This window comes from Pteronotus mesoamericanus, unplaced genomic scaffold (genome assembly GCF_021234165.1).
Source record: "Pteronotus mesoamericanus isolate MK-2021 breed Mesoamerican mustached bat unplaced genomic scaffold, CSHL_Meso_final scaffold_651, whole genome shotgun sequence".
In the NCBI taxonomy this organism is placed as follows: domain Eukaryota; kingdom Metazoa; phylum Chordata; class Mammalia; order Chiroptera; family Mormoopidae; genus Pteronotus; species Pteronotus mesoamericanus.
In genome coordinates this window covers 36053690-36071181 of record NW_026555325.1, presented here as the reverse complement: position 1 = coordinate 36071181, position 17492 = coordinate 36053690, and the positions used below count along the sequence as shown (strand labels likewise).

General features: G+C 55.0%; 3 protein-coding genes across 3 annotated transcripts; all 3 read right to left on the bottom strand.

Annotated features, from left to right (window-relative positions):
* Positions 1-1132: 1132 nt before the first annotated feature.
* On the bottom strand, positions 1133-2887 carry HOXD11 (homeobox D11). The gene is made up of 2 exons (XM_054562380.1): positions 2110-2887; positions 1133-1368 (listed from the first exon to the last, which is right to left on the bottom strand). The coding sequence occupies exons 1-2, from the start codon at positions 2885-2887 to the stop codon at positions 1133-1135; spliced, it is 1014 nt and encodes a 337-aa protein (XP_054418355.1).
* A 6525-nt stretch (positions 2888-9412) lies between these two features.
* HOXD12 (homeobox D12) lies at positions 9413-10371 on the bottom strand. Its single transcript, XM_054562439.1, has 2 exons — positions 9798-10371; positions 9413-9651 (listed from the first exon to the last, which is right to left on the bottom strand). Exons 1-2 carry the CDS (start codon positions 10369-10371, stop codon positions 9413-9415), a joined length of 813 nt encoding a protein of 270 aa, XP_054418414.1.
* A 5092-nt stretch (positions 10372-15463) lies between these two features.
* HOXD13 (homeobox D13) lies at positions 15464-17258 on the bottom strand. The gene is made up of 2 exons (XM_054562375.1): positions 16484-17258; positions 15464-15714 (listed from the first exon to the last, which is right to left on the bottom strand). The coding sequence occupies exons 1-2, from the start codon at positions 17256-17258 to the stop codon at positions 15464-15466; spliced, it is 1026 nt and encodes a 341-aa protein (XP_054418350.1).
* Positions 17259-17492: the final 234 nt, after the last annotated feature.

Below are 17492 nucleotides of genomic sequence, written 5' to 3'. Positions count from 1 at the left end.
GCAGTGCACCCCCCAACACATTCTTTAACTTAAAGCGATAAATGCAGTGAGAACTGGGTCTGCAGCCCCCTGCCCTATTCCAGGAAGGGGGCTTACCTTCCCTGCTCCACACACGCTGCTGAGACACCAGCAAGCACCCCAAGACCTCTCTACCCATTGATAACTTCCTTTTAGCAAACTTCTGTTTTTCAACGAGGGGTTCTAATATTGGTTTCTTCTTTTCAGGGACCTGGGATTCTTGATTAAGAGTTAGTTTGCAATTTCTAATCAGTTTCTTAAATGTGTTTTGTTTTTCAAAAATTTTAATTTCCTTACACTAGTGTGTGTGTGTGTGTGTGTGTGTGTGTGTGAGAGAGAGAGAGAGAAAGGGGTGGGGGTGTTGCTTCTTACGTTCCTGCTGCCTCAGCCTCATCGTCTGGAGAAGGCAGCACCAGGGGCACATCCTCAATTCAGAAGTTCATCCCTCAAATGATTTTTGAAACCAATTAGCCTAGAAGTGGGGGAGGGAAACCCTTATTTTAGCAGAATTTCATTTGATTTTCAGTTGCTTGGGGGAGAAGATTTTGGCAACTAAAATATCCTGATCAGACACTAAACTTATTCAAAGAGGAAAATTCATACAGTATATTGAAGCTGTAACCTCCATTTTACTAGAAACCATTTATTCACACAAAAGACAGTTACTCATGCCTTGATACGACAGACCAAATGTACACATTTCCCAGAGATTAAATAATCTGCATTCACCAAGGGAAAAAGACAGGGTCCCTTAAACTCAGAACAAAAGCAAGTGCCTTGCCGCCCAGGCCTAACTCTCTACAGATCCCACAGCGTCCCCACCGGGACCTGGTGAGAGGGAGGGAAAACAACAGCATACTGGCGGTAAAATTGTAAAGGGTCGTTTGCATTTACCATTTTCCCCTTATTAGGATCCGTTGGGCCAAGTCCCCGGCCTCGTCCGCAGGTAGCAGTGGTCGCTGGGAGGTCCCGAGTTGACCGTGGGAAGGAATGGTGGAGTTCCACAGAGAAGAGGCGTCATTAAACCCAAGGACACTGGGCCTGCCGAGGGCAGGGTGGTGGGGAGGAGGGTGAGTGAGTAGGGGTTGTGGGAGAGGGGTGCTTCCTGGAGCTCTCAAAATAAGGGATTTCCAGTGAAATACTGCAGACGGTCTCTGTTCAGTTTCTTTTCCTTCATCCTGCGATTCTGGAACCAGATTTTGACTTGCCGGTCAGTGAGGTTGAGCATCCGAGAGAGTTGGAGTCTTTTCTCTTTGTTTATGTACACGTTAAAGAAAAACTCGCGTTCCAGTTCTCGGATCTGGTACTTGGTGTAGGGGCAGCGCTTTTTCCGGGACCGCTGAGGGGTCACTGCAAGGCAAAGAGACCAAGGGGTGAGAGAGGCCGATGCCTGCCAACCCCCGCCCACCCTGCCGCCCGCCCAGGCCTTCGCGAGGGCCAGGCCTCGGCCCTTTGGGGACGTCCCCTGCCGCTGTTGAAAGGCCCTGACTGCGTCGTGGGGAATGATATATGGGCGGGCACAGGAGAAAGTGCGGGCGTGGACCTGTGTTCACACCCGGACACACACATACACACAGGCTGGCCCCAAGGTGGGGAAGGAGAGCACGAGGCAGCCTCTGAGCTGGAACTCGAAGGGAGAGAAACAGGAGCGCGCGGGGGCATCTGCTCGACTCCAGGCAGGAGCGCGCGTCAGCCAGAGGCTTGGATAAAGTCCAGTTCAAGGATCAAACTCTCCTCATCCCACCCCACCCCTTAAAAAGGGGAGGCTCGAGTGTCCATACTCACAAATTGGCTTGAAATCTTCCCTCTCTCCCTCCAGGGTCTCTAGCACACACACACCCACCAAAGTGAGGAAAGCTCTCTGCAGCGATTAATGTCCTCCTCGAAGTCTACCTTAAGCCCACCTAAATTGGTTTCCTATCGTAAACACGCTTTACAACGGCCCGGGAAATCTTATAGGATGTATAAACCTCTTCGAACGCTTATAAAGTAGCACATAAAACGGCGCAAGCGGAGGGAGGCCCCCGCCGCCCCCCCGCGCCCGCGCCCGCGGCCCCGGGCCCCGCCGCCCACCCCGCGCCGGGTGCCTACCTGTGCCGCTCTTCTCAGCCCCCGCCTCCCCCGGGGGCCCCTCGCCGTCACGCCCGCCGCCTTCTGCCGCCCCTTTCGGCTCCGAGGTGGGGGTCGCCTTGGCGCAGGGGCTGTCCCCACCGCCACCTGCCCCCGACTTGGGGTCTCCCTTGTCCGCTGCACCCTCGGGCTGCGGCGGCGCGGGCGGCGGAGGGGGCTGCGGCCCGGCGAACGGGGGCCCGGGCGCGGCCTCGTAGAATTGGTCGAAGCCCTGCGGCAGGATGCCGTTGCGGCCCACGGCGCTGTAGAAGTTGGAGGCGGCGCCCGCAGGGCCGTGGGGCGGCCCCGGCGCGGCGCACACCGGCTCCGGCGCCTTGAAGAGTACGTCCGGCCGGCGGCCCGCGGGCGGGAGCAGCTCGCGCTGCATGGCCGCCTCCTCGGCTGCCGCCGCCGCCGCCGCCGCCGCCGCCGCCGCGTAGTAGGGAGCGTAGCCCCCCGCGCTGCCGCCGCCACCGCTGCCCCCTCCGGGGCCGCCCCCGCCGCCACCGCCCCCCGCGCCGCCACCGCCGCCGCGGTACGGCCACTTGGCGCGCTCCAAGCTGTAGTCGCGGAAGGCCACCTCGCGCACGGGCTGGACGTGCGGCGCTAGGTTGGAAGAGTAGGGGAAAGTCATCTGGCAGGACGACGGTTGCGACAGAAACGACGGCTTGCTGGCGAAGTCCGACGGGGCCACATAGTAGGCGCAGCCGGGCAGGTACATGCTGGCTGCGCTCGGGCCGCACTCGTCAAAGTCATTCATGGCTCCGCGGCGTGCGCACCGGCGAGCCCCGGGCCGCTCCCCGCGCCGCCAACCTGAGCCATTGATTGCACAAGAGGCTTGGGCCAGGATCAACTAAGCAAAAATCCCCACCGGGCGCTGACGTGCAATTCATCTTGATTGATTCTGGTGGTAATTATGTCACGTGACGCCATGGAGAGAAATGTCCTTATATCTATATCAGTGCTCGCCAACACGCCCCGGGACGGCTCCTGGCGCCGAGACGCGCGCGTTGGGGGCGGATCTGTCCTCGCTCTCCAGCCAGATCTCCCTGGGCGCCCCCTGACTAGGCTGCTCCGCAGACTGGGTCACCTGTGCGCTGCCGGTGGCTGCCACTGCTGGGTGCATCTGCCACCGCCCGGTTGGGCCGCCCGCCCGCGCCGCTTTAAGTACGCGGACCGAGGACGGAGGGGAGGAGGAGGGAGGGGGAGGAAGGGGGAGGAAGGGGGAGGAAGGGGGAAGGGAAAGAAGCGGGGAGCGGAGGGGGTAGTCCCGGCTCAGGGCACTGGGGACTAGGTGTGAGGGTGTGAGGTTCCCACTCTCCACACCCCTTCCTGCAGCCGCTCCCTCCCCCGCGACGCCGCCACCCTCTGTAGCTTGCTAGCCAGGAGCTTGTTGCTTCTTGTTCAAGGGGCGTGATTGCGCAGCTCTGGGGCACAAGCAGCCCTGATTTACATATTTCTCTGCCAGGCTCTTTCACCGCATAGTAACTTGGCTCTCTCCAGTCTTGACCCAGGGAACGTGAGTGCCAGCCTCGGAAAACCCACTCCAAAACCCCATCAGGGGCTCACCCGGGCTAGGGCCTCGGTGCCCACTCGGCCCTGTCGCCCTCTCTCCTCTTGTCTGCGGTCCTGCCTTTTTCTTCTTCCTTCGTCTCTTTGCAGCCTTCTCACTCCATTCTCTCCTGTCCTGTCCGTCTCACTCCCCTCTCTTGTTTCCCCTTTCCTTCTTCCTTCCTTTTACTTTTCTTTTTCCTTTTCTCTCTCTGTCTCCTGGTACTCTCTCCTTTCCCCTAGCTGTGTGTCACAGCCTCTGGCTCGCTCCCTGTCGCCTCTCTGCATTTTTTTCCCTCCCAACGCTGAAGCAGGGAGGAAGTTCAGCCATCGGAGACACCCTGTGGCCCCTCTAGAAGCTGGCGGAGGGGGGGGGTGGTCCTGATGAACAAAAGGGTCTGGAGTCCTTCTGTCAGGGCACCCAGCCTTCGGCTCTCCCCCTACCAGAGACAAACCATCAGCACCCCTGCCTTCCTCGTCCTCTTTGATTTCTGGCCGGGACTGGGACCAGCCCATCTCACATCCAGCCCCCTCCCTGCGCCGGAGCCCTGCCAAGGCCTGCACATCCGCCATGTCTCCCCCAGTCTCCTTCAGTGCCCTTGGGCCCGCACAGTTACTGCACCACCCTCCTCGAAAGTGCATAGCCTGCGGGGGGGGGGGTGTCTCTCAGTAGTTTTTATCTCCTTGCTTGAGTCCCTCTGTGCCACTTGGCCCTGAGGACCCCCTATCCACTTGCCCCAAAGCCTCACTCTCCTAGGTGGCTACTTGGTCCCTCTTTCCTAGTCTGGAGGTCCAGTCGAGGCCAGGGCTCCCGCCTCTGGAAGAGCCAGCACTTCCTTTAGGTAAAATCAGGCTCTGCAAAAAGAACCTCCCAAAAACCCAGATCCCAGAATCCAGGATAGGAAACTTCCCCTCTCCCCCGATTCCTCTACCTAGGCAATCATAAGCCCTGGGTCCTGGGCCTCAGCCCTATGCCCAGAGCAGGGAGCGCAGGCTGTGACACTGGTTCCCTCCACCACCCCAGTGCTCAAGAGGTGAGCTCTGCCCGCCACCTCAACAGAGAAAAGGCAGGTGATGGGAGCTCATATCTATTTCTGGCTGATAACCCCCTCTTCCTCTTTTTCTCCCCCCTTCCCCTTTTCTTCCCATTCTCCCTTCTCTGCCCCCCTCCTACCTCCGCTTCCCTCCGAATACAGCGCAAACTGGTCGGTGGCGACTGGAGGGCAAGGGACCTCCCCCGCCCCCCAACTGTTCATCCTTGTGTGCACCGTCCTCGAGGCTGGCACCCTCGCCCAGATTCCAGCTGGTCGCCCTTCTCCTCCGCCCAGACCGCCAACACAGTTATCTGCCTCCCCATCTCCATCCCTGGCCCAAGCCTCTTCCTTTCGGGCTCTTAGTCGACACCCCTGGATCTCTCTCCTAAAATGGCTCCCGGGACACTGCACACTGCCCTGCGGCGGCTCGGGACCCGGGGCAGCAGCGGCGGGGCCCCAAGCCGGGTCTTTCTGTGTCGGGGGTACGCAAAATTCTCTGCACAGGGTAGGGCCCAGGCATCCCGCTACCCCCAAAGTAGAGCCTGCTGACCGCCTAAGAGGGAAATGGGAAGGACGAACCATTCAAGTTCAACGACATGGCGATGGCGGCTTCGGCTGGAGCTGTGCTTTGGCGGGGGAGGGTTCGCCATCTGCAGCGGCGGGCCGGTGTATGGGGGAAGGAGCCGGCGGGCCCCCCACTGCGCCTTTACAAGGACCCCCGCCCCCACACCCAAGCCAGGACTTTCGTTCTGGGCCCAGCCCGCTTAGTCTTTTGACTCCAGCTCCCTCCTCGATCTTCACCCAAAACCCCAGGAAAGAGGCAACCTCCCAGCCCTCGCGTCCCGCTCGAGAACCTACCGTGAAGACGCCGGCGCTGTGGCCTTGTCCTTTGCCCGCGGCCCCACTCGAAGCGCAGGGAGCGCACCGGACCCTCCCGGAACAGCCAGCGGCTCCGCGAGTGATAGCTTTCCGAGCAGCGCCCGGACGCGATGCGGTAATTTCGAGCCACCCAAGATAAGACACTAACTTGACCTTAACTTTGTCAGGGCGCCCCTGGTATCTGGAGAACGTGAACAGACACTGTCTGGCAGCTCTCGTAAAAGCTGACTGGGGAAGGGATTCTGAGTCATTTCATTTATTGCCACTACAGTTCTGCAAGAAAGCTTTTCCTCCCTGCCAAACTTTAATTATTTATGCTCTTTTAGGAAACGAAAGAAGAGGAGAAAAGCGAAGAAAACACGCAGAGCCAGTCCCTTCCTTCAGAGCCTTCGGAATGGGCTTCCTAAGTCAAGTGACTGGAGAACAAAAAAAAAAAAAAAAAAAAAAGTGGGGAGATCACCTTTGTCCAAGGACGATCGGACAGGCGCAGTGGCCCCCACCCCACCCCCCACTAAGGTGGGTGGATGCAGCTGGGAGAGGCGGGATGAAGGGGCAACCCCCCTACTCACACACATGAATATTTACAACGGTTCTGGATTTCTCCTCCACTCCAACCCCCACCCGGCCTCCCGGAAGCCTCCCCAGCCCGCCTCCCTTGGGGAGAGCCCCCAGGCCTTAAAAGCGGCCCCGTAGGCCCTCTGAACTCGCAGCCGATTGAATGTCAGACGAAGCCGTTTTTTTCTCGTTTAAAAACCTTTTTCTTGGTAAAGAGGCCTGTCTGGACTGCAGCATTTCGGAGAACGCATTTGTCTTTGTGCGAGGGAATGTTGAGCACTCAGATTTCAGCATCCTTTCTCTTTGGCGTTTGTTTCTTATGATGAATTTCGTCGTGGTTCCAAATCCCTGCCGGGACTGCGGCTAGGAAGGGAGAGAGGACACCGCCGCCTTTGTATTTGTATGGATCAGTAAAAGGGATAGATTTGAAAAACATTGCCGAAGCCATAAGGGACAGACAGGGTTTTACAGTTAGAATAATTTCAATCTCATTGGGGAGTGGTCTCCATGAATATCTCTTCCCACCCTACATCCCAGGCTAAAGAGAAAGAACACGATGATTTAATGGTATATATTGGAAAGACATGGTCTTGGCGTGTTGTCTCCGGTCTTGGATTTAAGTCTGGGTTTTCTGGACCTTTACCCAACCCTCTCAACCTGGTGTCTGAGTATGGCCTCCCCCTTTGTTTGGATGTTTTGAGACCCAGCTCTGGGTACCACAGTGCCACCCCCTCCCTGAGCCCCACAAGACAGGGAAACCTTTCTAAAGATAAGGCCTCCACAGCCTTTTGGTTCCTTTTTTCCTCTGTTGTATTTTTTTTTTAAGAAGCTGTTTAAAAAATATTTTTAAAATAAACATCAAGTTCACTTGAGGGAAGAGGATTTGGAACCATTGAATATGCAGCATTAGAGATTTAGCAGTTTTTTGAATTGTCCCACTTGCTAAAAGCTAGCAGTTCTCTACTTTCCATCTCTGAGCTCGCTGGGGCTGGGGTCTGCAAGAGGAAGGTGAACACAGCAGGCTCCAGCTTTCCCAGCTTGAGCTAGAGGCTCTGAAGGCCTAGGGGTGCAGAGGCCACATTTCCCAAGAGAGTTTGCTGGGCTGCAGGCAAAGGTGCCAGTATGGAGGTTTTCAACAGGGCATAGCCTCTCCCAGAGAAGCCCGTGGCAGGGAGAGATGTTTTTATTGAAATCTGAGGAACCTCATATCTTGGCAGTCCCCCCTGACAACAGCAAGCTTTCAAGTTTGAGAATTTAGGCAAAATTCAGAAGCCCCTGTCTGCAATAAACTGAGGGCTTGCTTAGTGTGTGAGACACACTAAAATCTGTCCATGAAGCCTCCTCTTTGGATATTTCACACACATTTTGTTCAAAGGCTTTTATACACCATTTCCTAACTGACTTGGAAGACATTTTCTCATTTAATGAACACTCAAGTCAGTACCTACAGTGAAACTGCAACCAGAAAAGAAAAAATGAATTTCATGGCCTGAAAAACATTAGGAGGGAATCTGAAACATTTTTGAAAAATCAACATCAGTCCCTTGACAGCATGGCTGGGACCTGGATATTTATTTCCACTCAAAACATTTCTATGTGTCTGATATATACAAGCTATTGTTTTTGACACAATCAAAATAAAACAAAACATGCATGACAACTATTAGGTAGCAGAGAAAATGCAATTAGTCTAAACATCAACTAAGGTGAGTTGGGCTGCGGCTCAGGATCTCCTTGTGAGGTGCCCACTCTAGATCTAGGGCCTGGTCTTCCACTGAAAATAAATCACTAGACTTTGGGAAAGAACCTTCTACTCTTCAGCTGGGCTGTTGTGCATATTGCTAGGAGTTGGGGGCGCTACTTCTCAGGAGATGGAAAAGAAGCAGGGATGGTAGGAGCTGGGGGGGGGGGGCTCAGGTTCACTGAAGTTAAGGCAGGATACCCCAGCATACCTAGGACAACTCCATCTGACATTCTGGAACCCCGACCTCCACAAAGCAAGCCTAGCAGGGCCCAGGGCCTTGCAGACTCTAAAGGGGCAGGCGAGAGATAGCCTCAGAAAGGGCACAGTGGTTGAGTCCCTGGTGGAGTTGGCAGGTGATGGAGAAGAAGAGAGGAATTTCTGCTCCTCTCTGCTTGGCCAAGAGCAGCTCTGAGGGGCCGAGGATCTGAGGCGCCTCCTGTCTTGCCCACCCTCTGACTGGTGGAGGAGCTTTCACTTCTCCCTGCGGTGGCTCATTACTATAATTCAAGAAAGAAAGACATGTCGACACCTTTACCCACCTTGACAGGAAAACCATATTTACAGTCAGAATGTAGGATCTCCCTCCCCAGCGTGCTCACTCCCTTCTCCTGCCCCTTGACATTTCCCCCTCCTTCTAGTGCAGCCCAGCCTCAAAGCAGACTAGCAGCTCCTCATCAGAGCTCAGCTCTGGAGTCCAGTTACAGAGCACAGGGCTCTGGCTGAGGCATGTGTGAGGAGGTGAGAGAAGTAGGGGAATTTTACCAGTCTTGGCTGGGAAGTGCAGTTTGCCATGGAGCCCCAGCCTCCCTTGTCCCATTCCTGGGAAGGAAGTATCCAGTCCATTCCGCCCAGCTGGAGGAGCCAGTCCAGCCCTAACTCCAAGGTGTCTCCGAGTTTGTATGGCCACATTCCCTCCCCTTTCCTCCCAAGGTCTGAAGGTCTAGGGTGGCTTTTGTCCTCTCGAACCAGCCAGGGCAGACAGAAGGTGGTGGTGATGGTACACTTTCCTTTCTCCAGAATCATGATTCTGGCGTTGCCACAGGGACTTTGGCTGCAAAGGGACACAATTGTGCCCACAGCCCTTTTCCACTTCGCCCTGGAGGCCTTCCTAAATTCAGTTCCAATCTGAGTTCTAGCTAGCTGTCTGCTAAATGCAGAAATAATTGGGGAGAAGGGAAAAGGGAGACTAGGCAAAAGCAGAAATCCAAGTCGAAGGGAGCTGGAGTGAGCTCAGGTGTAAACGCCTTAGCCAAAAGCGAAGACAGGTGGCCCTGGGCCCCCACTGGAGAAGCCTCAACGCCAAGGCTGTGCTGCAACTTCCTCGGCCCCTCCGGGAAAAGGGAAAGCCTGGAGGCACAACTGGCCAGGTCTCCAAATCTCCTACTGCCCTTTGGGGCTGCAGACGGAGTGGAAGGGTACCTAGGACCAGCTGAGGAGTGGAAGGAAAAGCCCCAGTCCCAGCTCTTCCTCCACGCCAGACTTGGGCTCAAAGAGGCAGGACGGGCCTCGGTCAGGCCGGGGATTAGTATAGAGCCAGCGCCTGCTCACGCAGCACCACGCGTTTCTTCTTCATACGACGGTTCTGGAACCAGATTTTGACCTGCTGGTCGCTGAGGTTCAGCCTGTTGGACAATTCCTTGCGCTTCTGCCGGTTGATGAATTCGTTGAGGAGGAATTCGTTCTCCAGCTCCGCGATCTGCTGCTTCGTGTAGGGTTTCCGCTTCTTGCGGGCCCTCCCGGGGGCCGCCCCCCACGGCAGGCCTGCAACACAGCCCCAACCCAAGTCAGCCCAGCCCGCTCCCTGTTGCCTGCCCACCCTCGGAGGCTCCCTCCCCCTACACACTCTACCCTGCACCCCACCTCCCATTCCGGCCCTGACTGGCCCGGGGAGCATGGCCACCGTTTACCGTCGGGCAGCGAAGGTCGCAGGCAAGAAGCGACGCCCGCTGCCTGCACTGTCATATTCAAGTTGAGCGGGCCCTTGGCGTCGTCCTTGAAGCCGGCGGCGCAGGGGGTCCCCTCAAGCAGGGCCGCAGAGCCTGGCGCGGCACGGCCCACACCCGCGTAGTCGTACTTGGTCGATTTGAGGCCAGCGGCCGCGGGGACCAGGCTAGACTCGGGGGCAAAGGGCGGCCGCGAACGGCCACGCTCCTCAGGCCCGGCGGCCACGTCGGGCGTATAAAACTTGGCCTGCTCTTCGGGTCGGTCCTTGGCGCCCAGGGGCTGCAGGCCAAGAGGCCCGGAGCCAGCCAGGTAGGGCTGCGAGAAGCTGCCGAAGGCGGTGGCACCGGCAGGCTGCGCTGGGGCGCAGGAGGCGGGCGTGGTGGCCCAGGGCAGCGCGCCGCGCGGGTATGAGATGGGGGGAAGTGCGGCCAACTGGCCTCCATTCGGCCGCAGGTTGGAGAAGTAGAAGGAGTCGGGCGACTGCAGATTCAGAAGCGAGCCCACATAGCCCGCTCTGTAGAGACTGCGCTCACACATCTCCAACAAAGGGCTTCGGCTGTGCTCGCAGCAGTATTTAGTTACAACCGGGAATAAGAGGACAGGCTCAGACGATTGGACGAAACTTTGCCTGCAGGTTCTTCAAAGCCGGTCATTTCAGCACCGCCTACATCCCCCCGACCCGTTTTCCCCCCCTTCAGGGTATTATGATAACACCCGCAATATTCGATGGCGAAGGACAGGGCTGCCAGGCAGAGCCAAGGCATGTTGAGCTGAAAGTGAAGCCTCTGCGAGTTTCCAGGCCCAGTGTCAGGAGCTGGGGGCATCAGGCATAGGGTGCTTTTGCCCGAGTGTCCCTTGGGACCCTTGTTGGTCTTGATTGGCTTTGCACTCCCGTTTTTCGCTGCTTACCTGGGCCAGGCTTGCTTCTACTAGCTTTAAGTTGCAGCTGAGGCCTTTCCAATACCGTGTGAGTCTCAGTTTGTCCGAAGATCCCGTGGACTGGTGGAGCCACCAGCTCTGTCCCTAGACCTAAGCAATGGTACTCCTAACCTATCCCTCCCAGTACCATCTCTCTGGAGAGGGCTCTTCACAGGGCGTCTCACAGCGTCAACCCACGAACTGCCTGAGCCCTGGGTCCCAGGCTGCAGGCACAGTCCCGGATGTTTACTGATTGAGAAGTGCATCACAAACTCTCCCAAGTCTGGCGCCTAGGAAGGAAGCTTCACACCACTTCTGGGTGCTTCTTCATAGCCAAGCCTTCTGCTCCTGAGGAGGCCTGAACTGGGCAGCTGGGGTGGCCAAAGTCTACATTCCTTTTATCGCCATGAGTCACCTTGGCGACTACATCCTGCAAACCAGAAGTCCAAGGTGTTCATTCCCTCTGTGGCAGGCAGAGCAGGCCGGGCTCCCCCCGACCTGGTGTGGTAGGAAAGAAGCGTCAGAGCCACCGGTCAGAAACAGCGGGGCACAGCGAGGAAGAGGCCTGGCAGCGTTCCTCTGCTCAGCGCCTCCAGGGCCGCGGGAGGCTGGCGGGTTCCGGGGTCTGGCGAACACGGAGGTGGGCGGGGCAGCGCTCTGTAGCCGCGAGCATTGTGGCAGCCCCCGCAGCAGGCCCTCAGTCTAGTCTGGCCAGAGGGCTGGGGGTCCTCATCTCGTGCCTCGGGTCCTCAGACCCCCAGCGACCCGGTGACTGGAGGCCGCCCCAGCCTGCAGCCCGCCTCGCGGTCCCCGAGCCAAGCTGGAATTGGTTAGACCGCCAGCTCCGGCACTGAGACCACACAGGCGCCGCCGGAGGGCAAGGCTGACCACCGCGCTGCGACTTTATTGTGTGAGTTATGGCGACCAATTGGGCGGCTCTGGGGAACGCAATCGGCCTCTTCCTCCCGCTCTAGGGCGGGGGTAGGGGGTGGGGTGGGCAAGTCGGGGGCTCCTCAAGACTCTGTCAGTTTCCTAAGGAACTCAGACTTAGAGAGACGCATGCCACTCCCCGTCCTTTCATGATGGGGCGGGGGTGGTAGACGCAAGCTGCAACCTCAGTGCCTAGGGACTTAGGGGACCTGGGCTCTCATTTTTGGAAACTCGCCCTGTTTTTGAGGAGCTATGGTTTCCCCAGGTCCGTAAACTCCAGCTCCACGGGTCCCTACCGCCTCCCCTCCTCCCGTCTCAGTATACAGAAAGTCTCCAGTATTTCCAAGTCTACTCCGGGCCCTTAGGCAGTCGCACAGCTGCGGTTTGCCCCTGGGGACTAAAGATAGGAAGGAACTAAGAGTGAGAAACAGAAAAAGACTAGAACAACTGGACTCCCATTATTTCTCCTTGGCTCAGAGTGGTGCCCAGCCCCCGCCCCCCTCACCTCATCTCCTGAGTTTATGATTTCCGAGGTCCCGTAGGCAAAGTTGTATGCATGGAGCTGGGAGCTGGGGACAGAAAGGAAGGGCGGCGCGGGGGGAGGAGGCAGGAGACTAGGCTGGTAAACTGGAGAATGGGAAAGGAAATTTGGCCGCGGAGCTACACGGCGAGTCCTGCCAATGCCGCCAACTGCCCAGGAGATGGCGAGCGAGCTCCACGCCTGGCGAGGAGCCGCCGCACGGTCAAGATCAACAGTGAAGGGCGACGCAGCCGGCCTGGGGTCTGCAGCCCGTGCGGTCACGGCCCGCTGCCAGGCGCGGCCCAGAGCCTCGGAAAGCCGGAGCCCTGGCGGCCAGGCTTGCCCGGACAAGCGAGGCCAGAGGGACTCGGCAGGCTGCCAGACGCGGGGAAGCGTCGCACCCGCCCGCCCCCCTTTGTCTGGCGGTGTGTCCCGGCTCCAAAGCTGCCTTCGCCTCTTGAATAACGCGGAGACACGCGGGCCTTGATTCTCCATCAGCGGCGCTCGAAACCTGCCGGTTTCGGAGACGCTTTCCTTGCGGCCTCTCACTCTCCACCCGAAGGAAAGGCCTCTCCCCGAAGCTCCCAGCGCGTTGCGGCTTCCAGCGGGCCTACCTTCCAACGCCTAGCCCACCGACCTGTTCCTCCCCTCCCCCCTCAACCCGGAATATAAAAGGAATTCATATAAATAACAAAGTCTTCATCTGTTATTGATTTAGCCTTCAATTCAAATTCCACTGGGAGAGCGTTTGAGCGCAGTTTTAATCTTCAGCAAACCTCCCATTTCTCTTAGGCAGAGGGATACCGACGGGGAAACTGCAGTTAGAAGGAAAACCTCGAGGCAATTCCCTCCATCCGCTTACAGGAAACCTGAGAAATGGACCCGAGAAGTGGGTCTCGGAGTTTGGATGTTACAAAAAAGAAGTGTGTGTAGGAGGGGGGCGGGGAGGTTGGGGACGAGGATGGGAGAACAAGGGAAAACAGGCCCGTTTCAGATGAAAATACATCTTGTGAGAAAACAGCAAATGTTAGGGATTCTTCCCAAAGTGGAAGGTCGGATCGGTGTGGCCGCATTTTCCCCAGAAATTGAATCATGGTCACTTCTCCTCCTCCTTCTTCCTCTCTCTCTCTCCCCATCCCCCTTTCTCCCCCTGTGTGTACGTCTCTGTCTCTCGCTCATTATTAACACGAAGTTGACTGCCCCGCACTCAGTTGCAAGATATGAAAGAAATCAAGCCGGTCAGAGAAAACGAAAGTAGCTTCGAACCTGTGATCTCTGCTCTTTCTCTGGCAGATATGTAAAGGAGCCCTCCTGCCAGGAGAGTTTACATATTGTGTGAGGTTTTGAACATCTGTAGTGAGCTCATATACAAAAAAGTTAGCAACCACTGAAGTAATTCATTGTGCCTGGGTGCTAACAACGAAAAGGCACCCCACTCCTAAACGGCCATTTCCCTGAGAGGCAAAAAGAAAGTTCGTAGTGTCTAAAAATTGCGTCTAGAGATCCAGGCGTATAATTCTGGTTTCAGCCTGCAACTGCTGTGTGTGGGGTGCCGACAGAAGGCGATAAGGCATAAGCTGAAATGTTCCCTTTTCAATTGCCAAATATGGATATGTCTAATTTCAAGACCTTCCTAGAGTAGATATTTATTACAGCCTTTCTAGGAAGAAAACCTCCAAGTGAGCACGTTTTTCTGTACCCGGGAACATACATATTGATTTTAACAATGAAATTGTTTGACTAAATTGGTAATATTGAAAGAGAAATACAATTTTATTGGAGATGTTTTTGAGGTGGTCTAGTAAAAAAAAAATATTGTTTTGGACACCACAAGTTATATCCTCACTTAAAGACATTACTATTTATGTTAAAGCCATGGAAAAGTGGAGCAGGGTGGCAGACGTGGAGAGCCTAGAGGTTTCAGAGACCAGAAATAATGTTGAGTTTTCTTCATGTATAGGGAACATAATAGTGTTTCAGATAACAAGATTTTATAATAAATAAGAACAGTTTCTAGAGTCAACACCAGCTTGGAAAAGAAAACAAATGTATAGAGACTCAGAGGAAATAAGAGAGTTCTGTTTATTTGCATCTCCCTAGGAGTAAAAAGTGATTTTTAAATGCCTGAAGCACTGCGCACATATCCCAGCTCACAGACATTTCATCTACAAAAATAATCTCTCAGTCGTATAAATATTCAGCACTTTAAAAGTAGTTATCACTTTCAGAAACATTTTTTTTTCCTTCTTGGACCTTAGAGCTCCACAATTTTTGCACTTGTTAGATGTTTTACAGCTTCGAGAAAGGCCCAATATATTTGTTCTGACAGTCAAGTTCTTCACTGGGTTCTGGATAAAAGTTCCCACCCGCGGCCACATGGGTGGGAATTTTTCGGGGGGATGGAGGAGATGGCCTCACTTCTAGTTCCACAGACTGGAGGCCAAGGAGGGAGGGGGTGCATTTATACCATCCACAATTGCAGCCATTTAAATATTTGTGTCTAGAGCTGGCGTAAGGAAGGCATCCATGAGGACACATTATTTTCAAATTAAAGACTGTAAAAGCACAAATCTACAAGGTGTATTAAACACATAAAACTACAACAGCAAGTGAAAGACCCAAAGTCAGAAAGATTGTCTTCGTTCCAATAGCAATACAAACCCTATTTAATAAGGTAGCTGCTTTTAAAGCCATCACAGTACCTTCAGCCTCCTGTTTTTAGACATTTCCAGTGACCCTTCAGTACTGCCTGCCCAGAGCTGTTTTCACTTGCCTCAGGGCAACTGCTGAGAGCTAATGATTCAATTACCTAATCACAGGATATGAATGACTGCAAATCGTTCTGCCCTAATGGATTATGAAGATAATCAGTGCTGGAAACAGGCATATAAAGTAATTTTAAAAATAAAATCCTAAAAATCAGAATGAATGACATTTCTGAAATTCATGGGGTGGGGGCATTCAAAAATACTTCAAGTCCTTTATACTGGCCTGGAGGGAGAAACAGAACATTGAAAACATCATAAAAAATAAACCTAGAAAAGAAAAAAATCAATAATACACACATAAACAGAACTACAAAGTCAGGTGGGGTAGCAAAAAATTTTAGAGCCAGATAAGGGGAAGAGAGAAAAACAATTCACAAAATTTGCCATTACTGGCTGGGAGAGGGGCGCATTAAATACATATTCAAGTCTTTCCAAAGGTCTTTTGGAGACAACGGAAAGCATTTAAACAGCTCTGTGGCCAATCTGGTCCACATCAGGAGACAGTATCTTTGAGCTTGGAGACAATTTTCTTATCTTTCACTCTTCGGTTCTGAAACCAAATGGTCACTTGTCTTTCAGATAGGTTTGTGGCAGCTGAGATCCGCCGCCTCTTGTCCTTGTTAATGAACTTGTTAATAGCATACTCGTTCTCCAGTTCTTTGAGCTGCAGTTTGGTGTAGGGAACCCTCTTCTTCCTCCCCCGACGGTAGACACACATGTCTGGCTGATTTAGAGCCACATCCCCTGGTGTAAAAAAGAGAATGGAAAAAATTAGACCAGAATACCTAGAGCACCCAGCTGGGGAAAATGTATGTATGTTTGCAGGGGCTACAGGGACTAAAGAAAACCAGGTTATTTACTAATTATTTTATTATAATTTACACAGACATTATTTATATGTTATTAAAGAAAGATTATTTATATTTCAAAGTGAAGGCCTATTTGATGGATCATCGTGGTTTCTCAAACCAGCAACTTAAGAAGTCTTCGATTTTGCAGCGTGGTTATTAAGAACGCTCATAAGGACAGTTTTTGCAAACACCCATTGCGCACGTACCAACCACACGCGGACTTTAAAAAAAAAAAAAAGCAGGCTATTTGTTCAAGCTTTGATTTCTTGTGTTCCTGTGCTTGAAACTTATAAGCTTTAGTGGTCATTCTGGGGCATTCGTGTCCTTGAAAAGTAGGGCCCAATTCTGTGACACCTCTTTGGGGAAGAGACCAAAGCCTGACTTAGCAAAGGGCATGCGAAGACCTTCAACTTTAGGAGAAAAACAGGCCTGTGCCCGTACACAACAAGAAAAAGGTTATGAGAGAGGCAGTTTAAATCAAAGGAGGAATTTGCAGATTTCACACTAACTGGAGGAACTGTTCCATTGAGTTAACCCTAGTTGGGCAAAGGAGGCGCCCACTCTCAAGTAGGGACATACACTCCGAGTCCTTTCTTTGCCTTCTTCCCTTCCTCCTGTCCTCCCCCTTTTGCGCCCCCCCTCCCCCCCGCCAACGTCCCTACCTGGAAAGGATGATTTCCAAAAGTGGGAGCCCTGTGGCTGGTCCTTGGCGCAATACACCTGGCTGTTCCACCCGTTGGCCAGCGTCCAGGACTGGTAGCCCTCCATGGAAATGTACGCCTCGTGCCGAGGCTCCCCGGAGCCGAAGGTAGACACCATGTCGATGTAGCCAGGCACGTGCTGGTAGGGGCTCGTGTAGCCCTGATAGAAGGACACCTCTTTGGCTCGCGCGGGCACCTCGTTTGCGGGTACGCTGCTGCTTGCCAAGCCCGACACGTCCATGTACTTCTCCACCGGGAAGCCTCCCAGAGAGGAGTGTGGCGACGACTTGAGAGCATTTTGCTGTAAGCCCACACCGTGCGACATGCGGCAGCTATAGTAGCCGTTACCGAAGTGGTAGCCGTAGCCCAGAGCTGGGGCGCCCGGGGGCGCTGTAGCGGCCGCTCCGGGCGCAGGGCACTCTTTGGCGGAGGGAGCCTCCGGGCGCGCTGCGACCACAGCCGAAGATGACGACGACGAGGCGGAGCCCGCGCGCTCAGATGTCCCAGGGTATGCGAAACCCGAGGCCGCCGCTGCCGCCGCTGCCGCCGCCGCCGCCGCCGCCGCCGCACGCCCGGAGTGCGTCCCGGCGAACACTGGCGCGGAGAGGAAGCCGCGACATTGGCCGGGAGCTGCCGCCGCCACAGAGGAGGAGGAGGAAGAGGAGGCCGGGGCCGCCCCGGCGGCCCCGCCGTCCGCCCGCAGCCCGTCCATGTCCCAGCTCCCGGCGCGGCTCATGGCCCGGCCTGGCCGGGACCTGGCCCTGGCCCTGGCCCCGCGCAGGACACCATGGCGCAGCGCGCCTCCTCCCTCCTCTCCTTTCTCTCTCGTTCTCGCGCTCCCGCCCTCTTCCTCTCTCTCTCTCTCCCCCTCTCTCGCTCGCTCGCTCTCTCCCTCTCACGCTCTCTCTCTCGCTCTCTCTCTCTCTCTCTCTCTCTTGCTCTCCCTCTCTCTCTCCCACAGCAAGCCTCC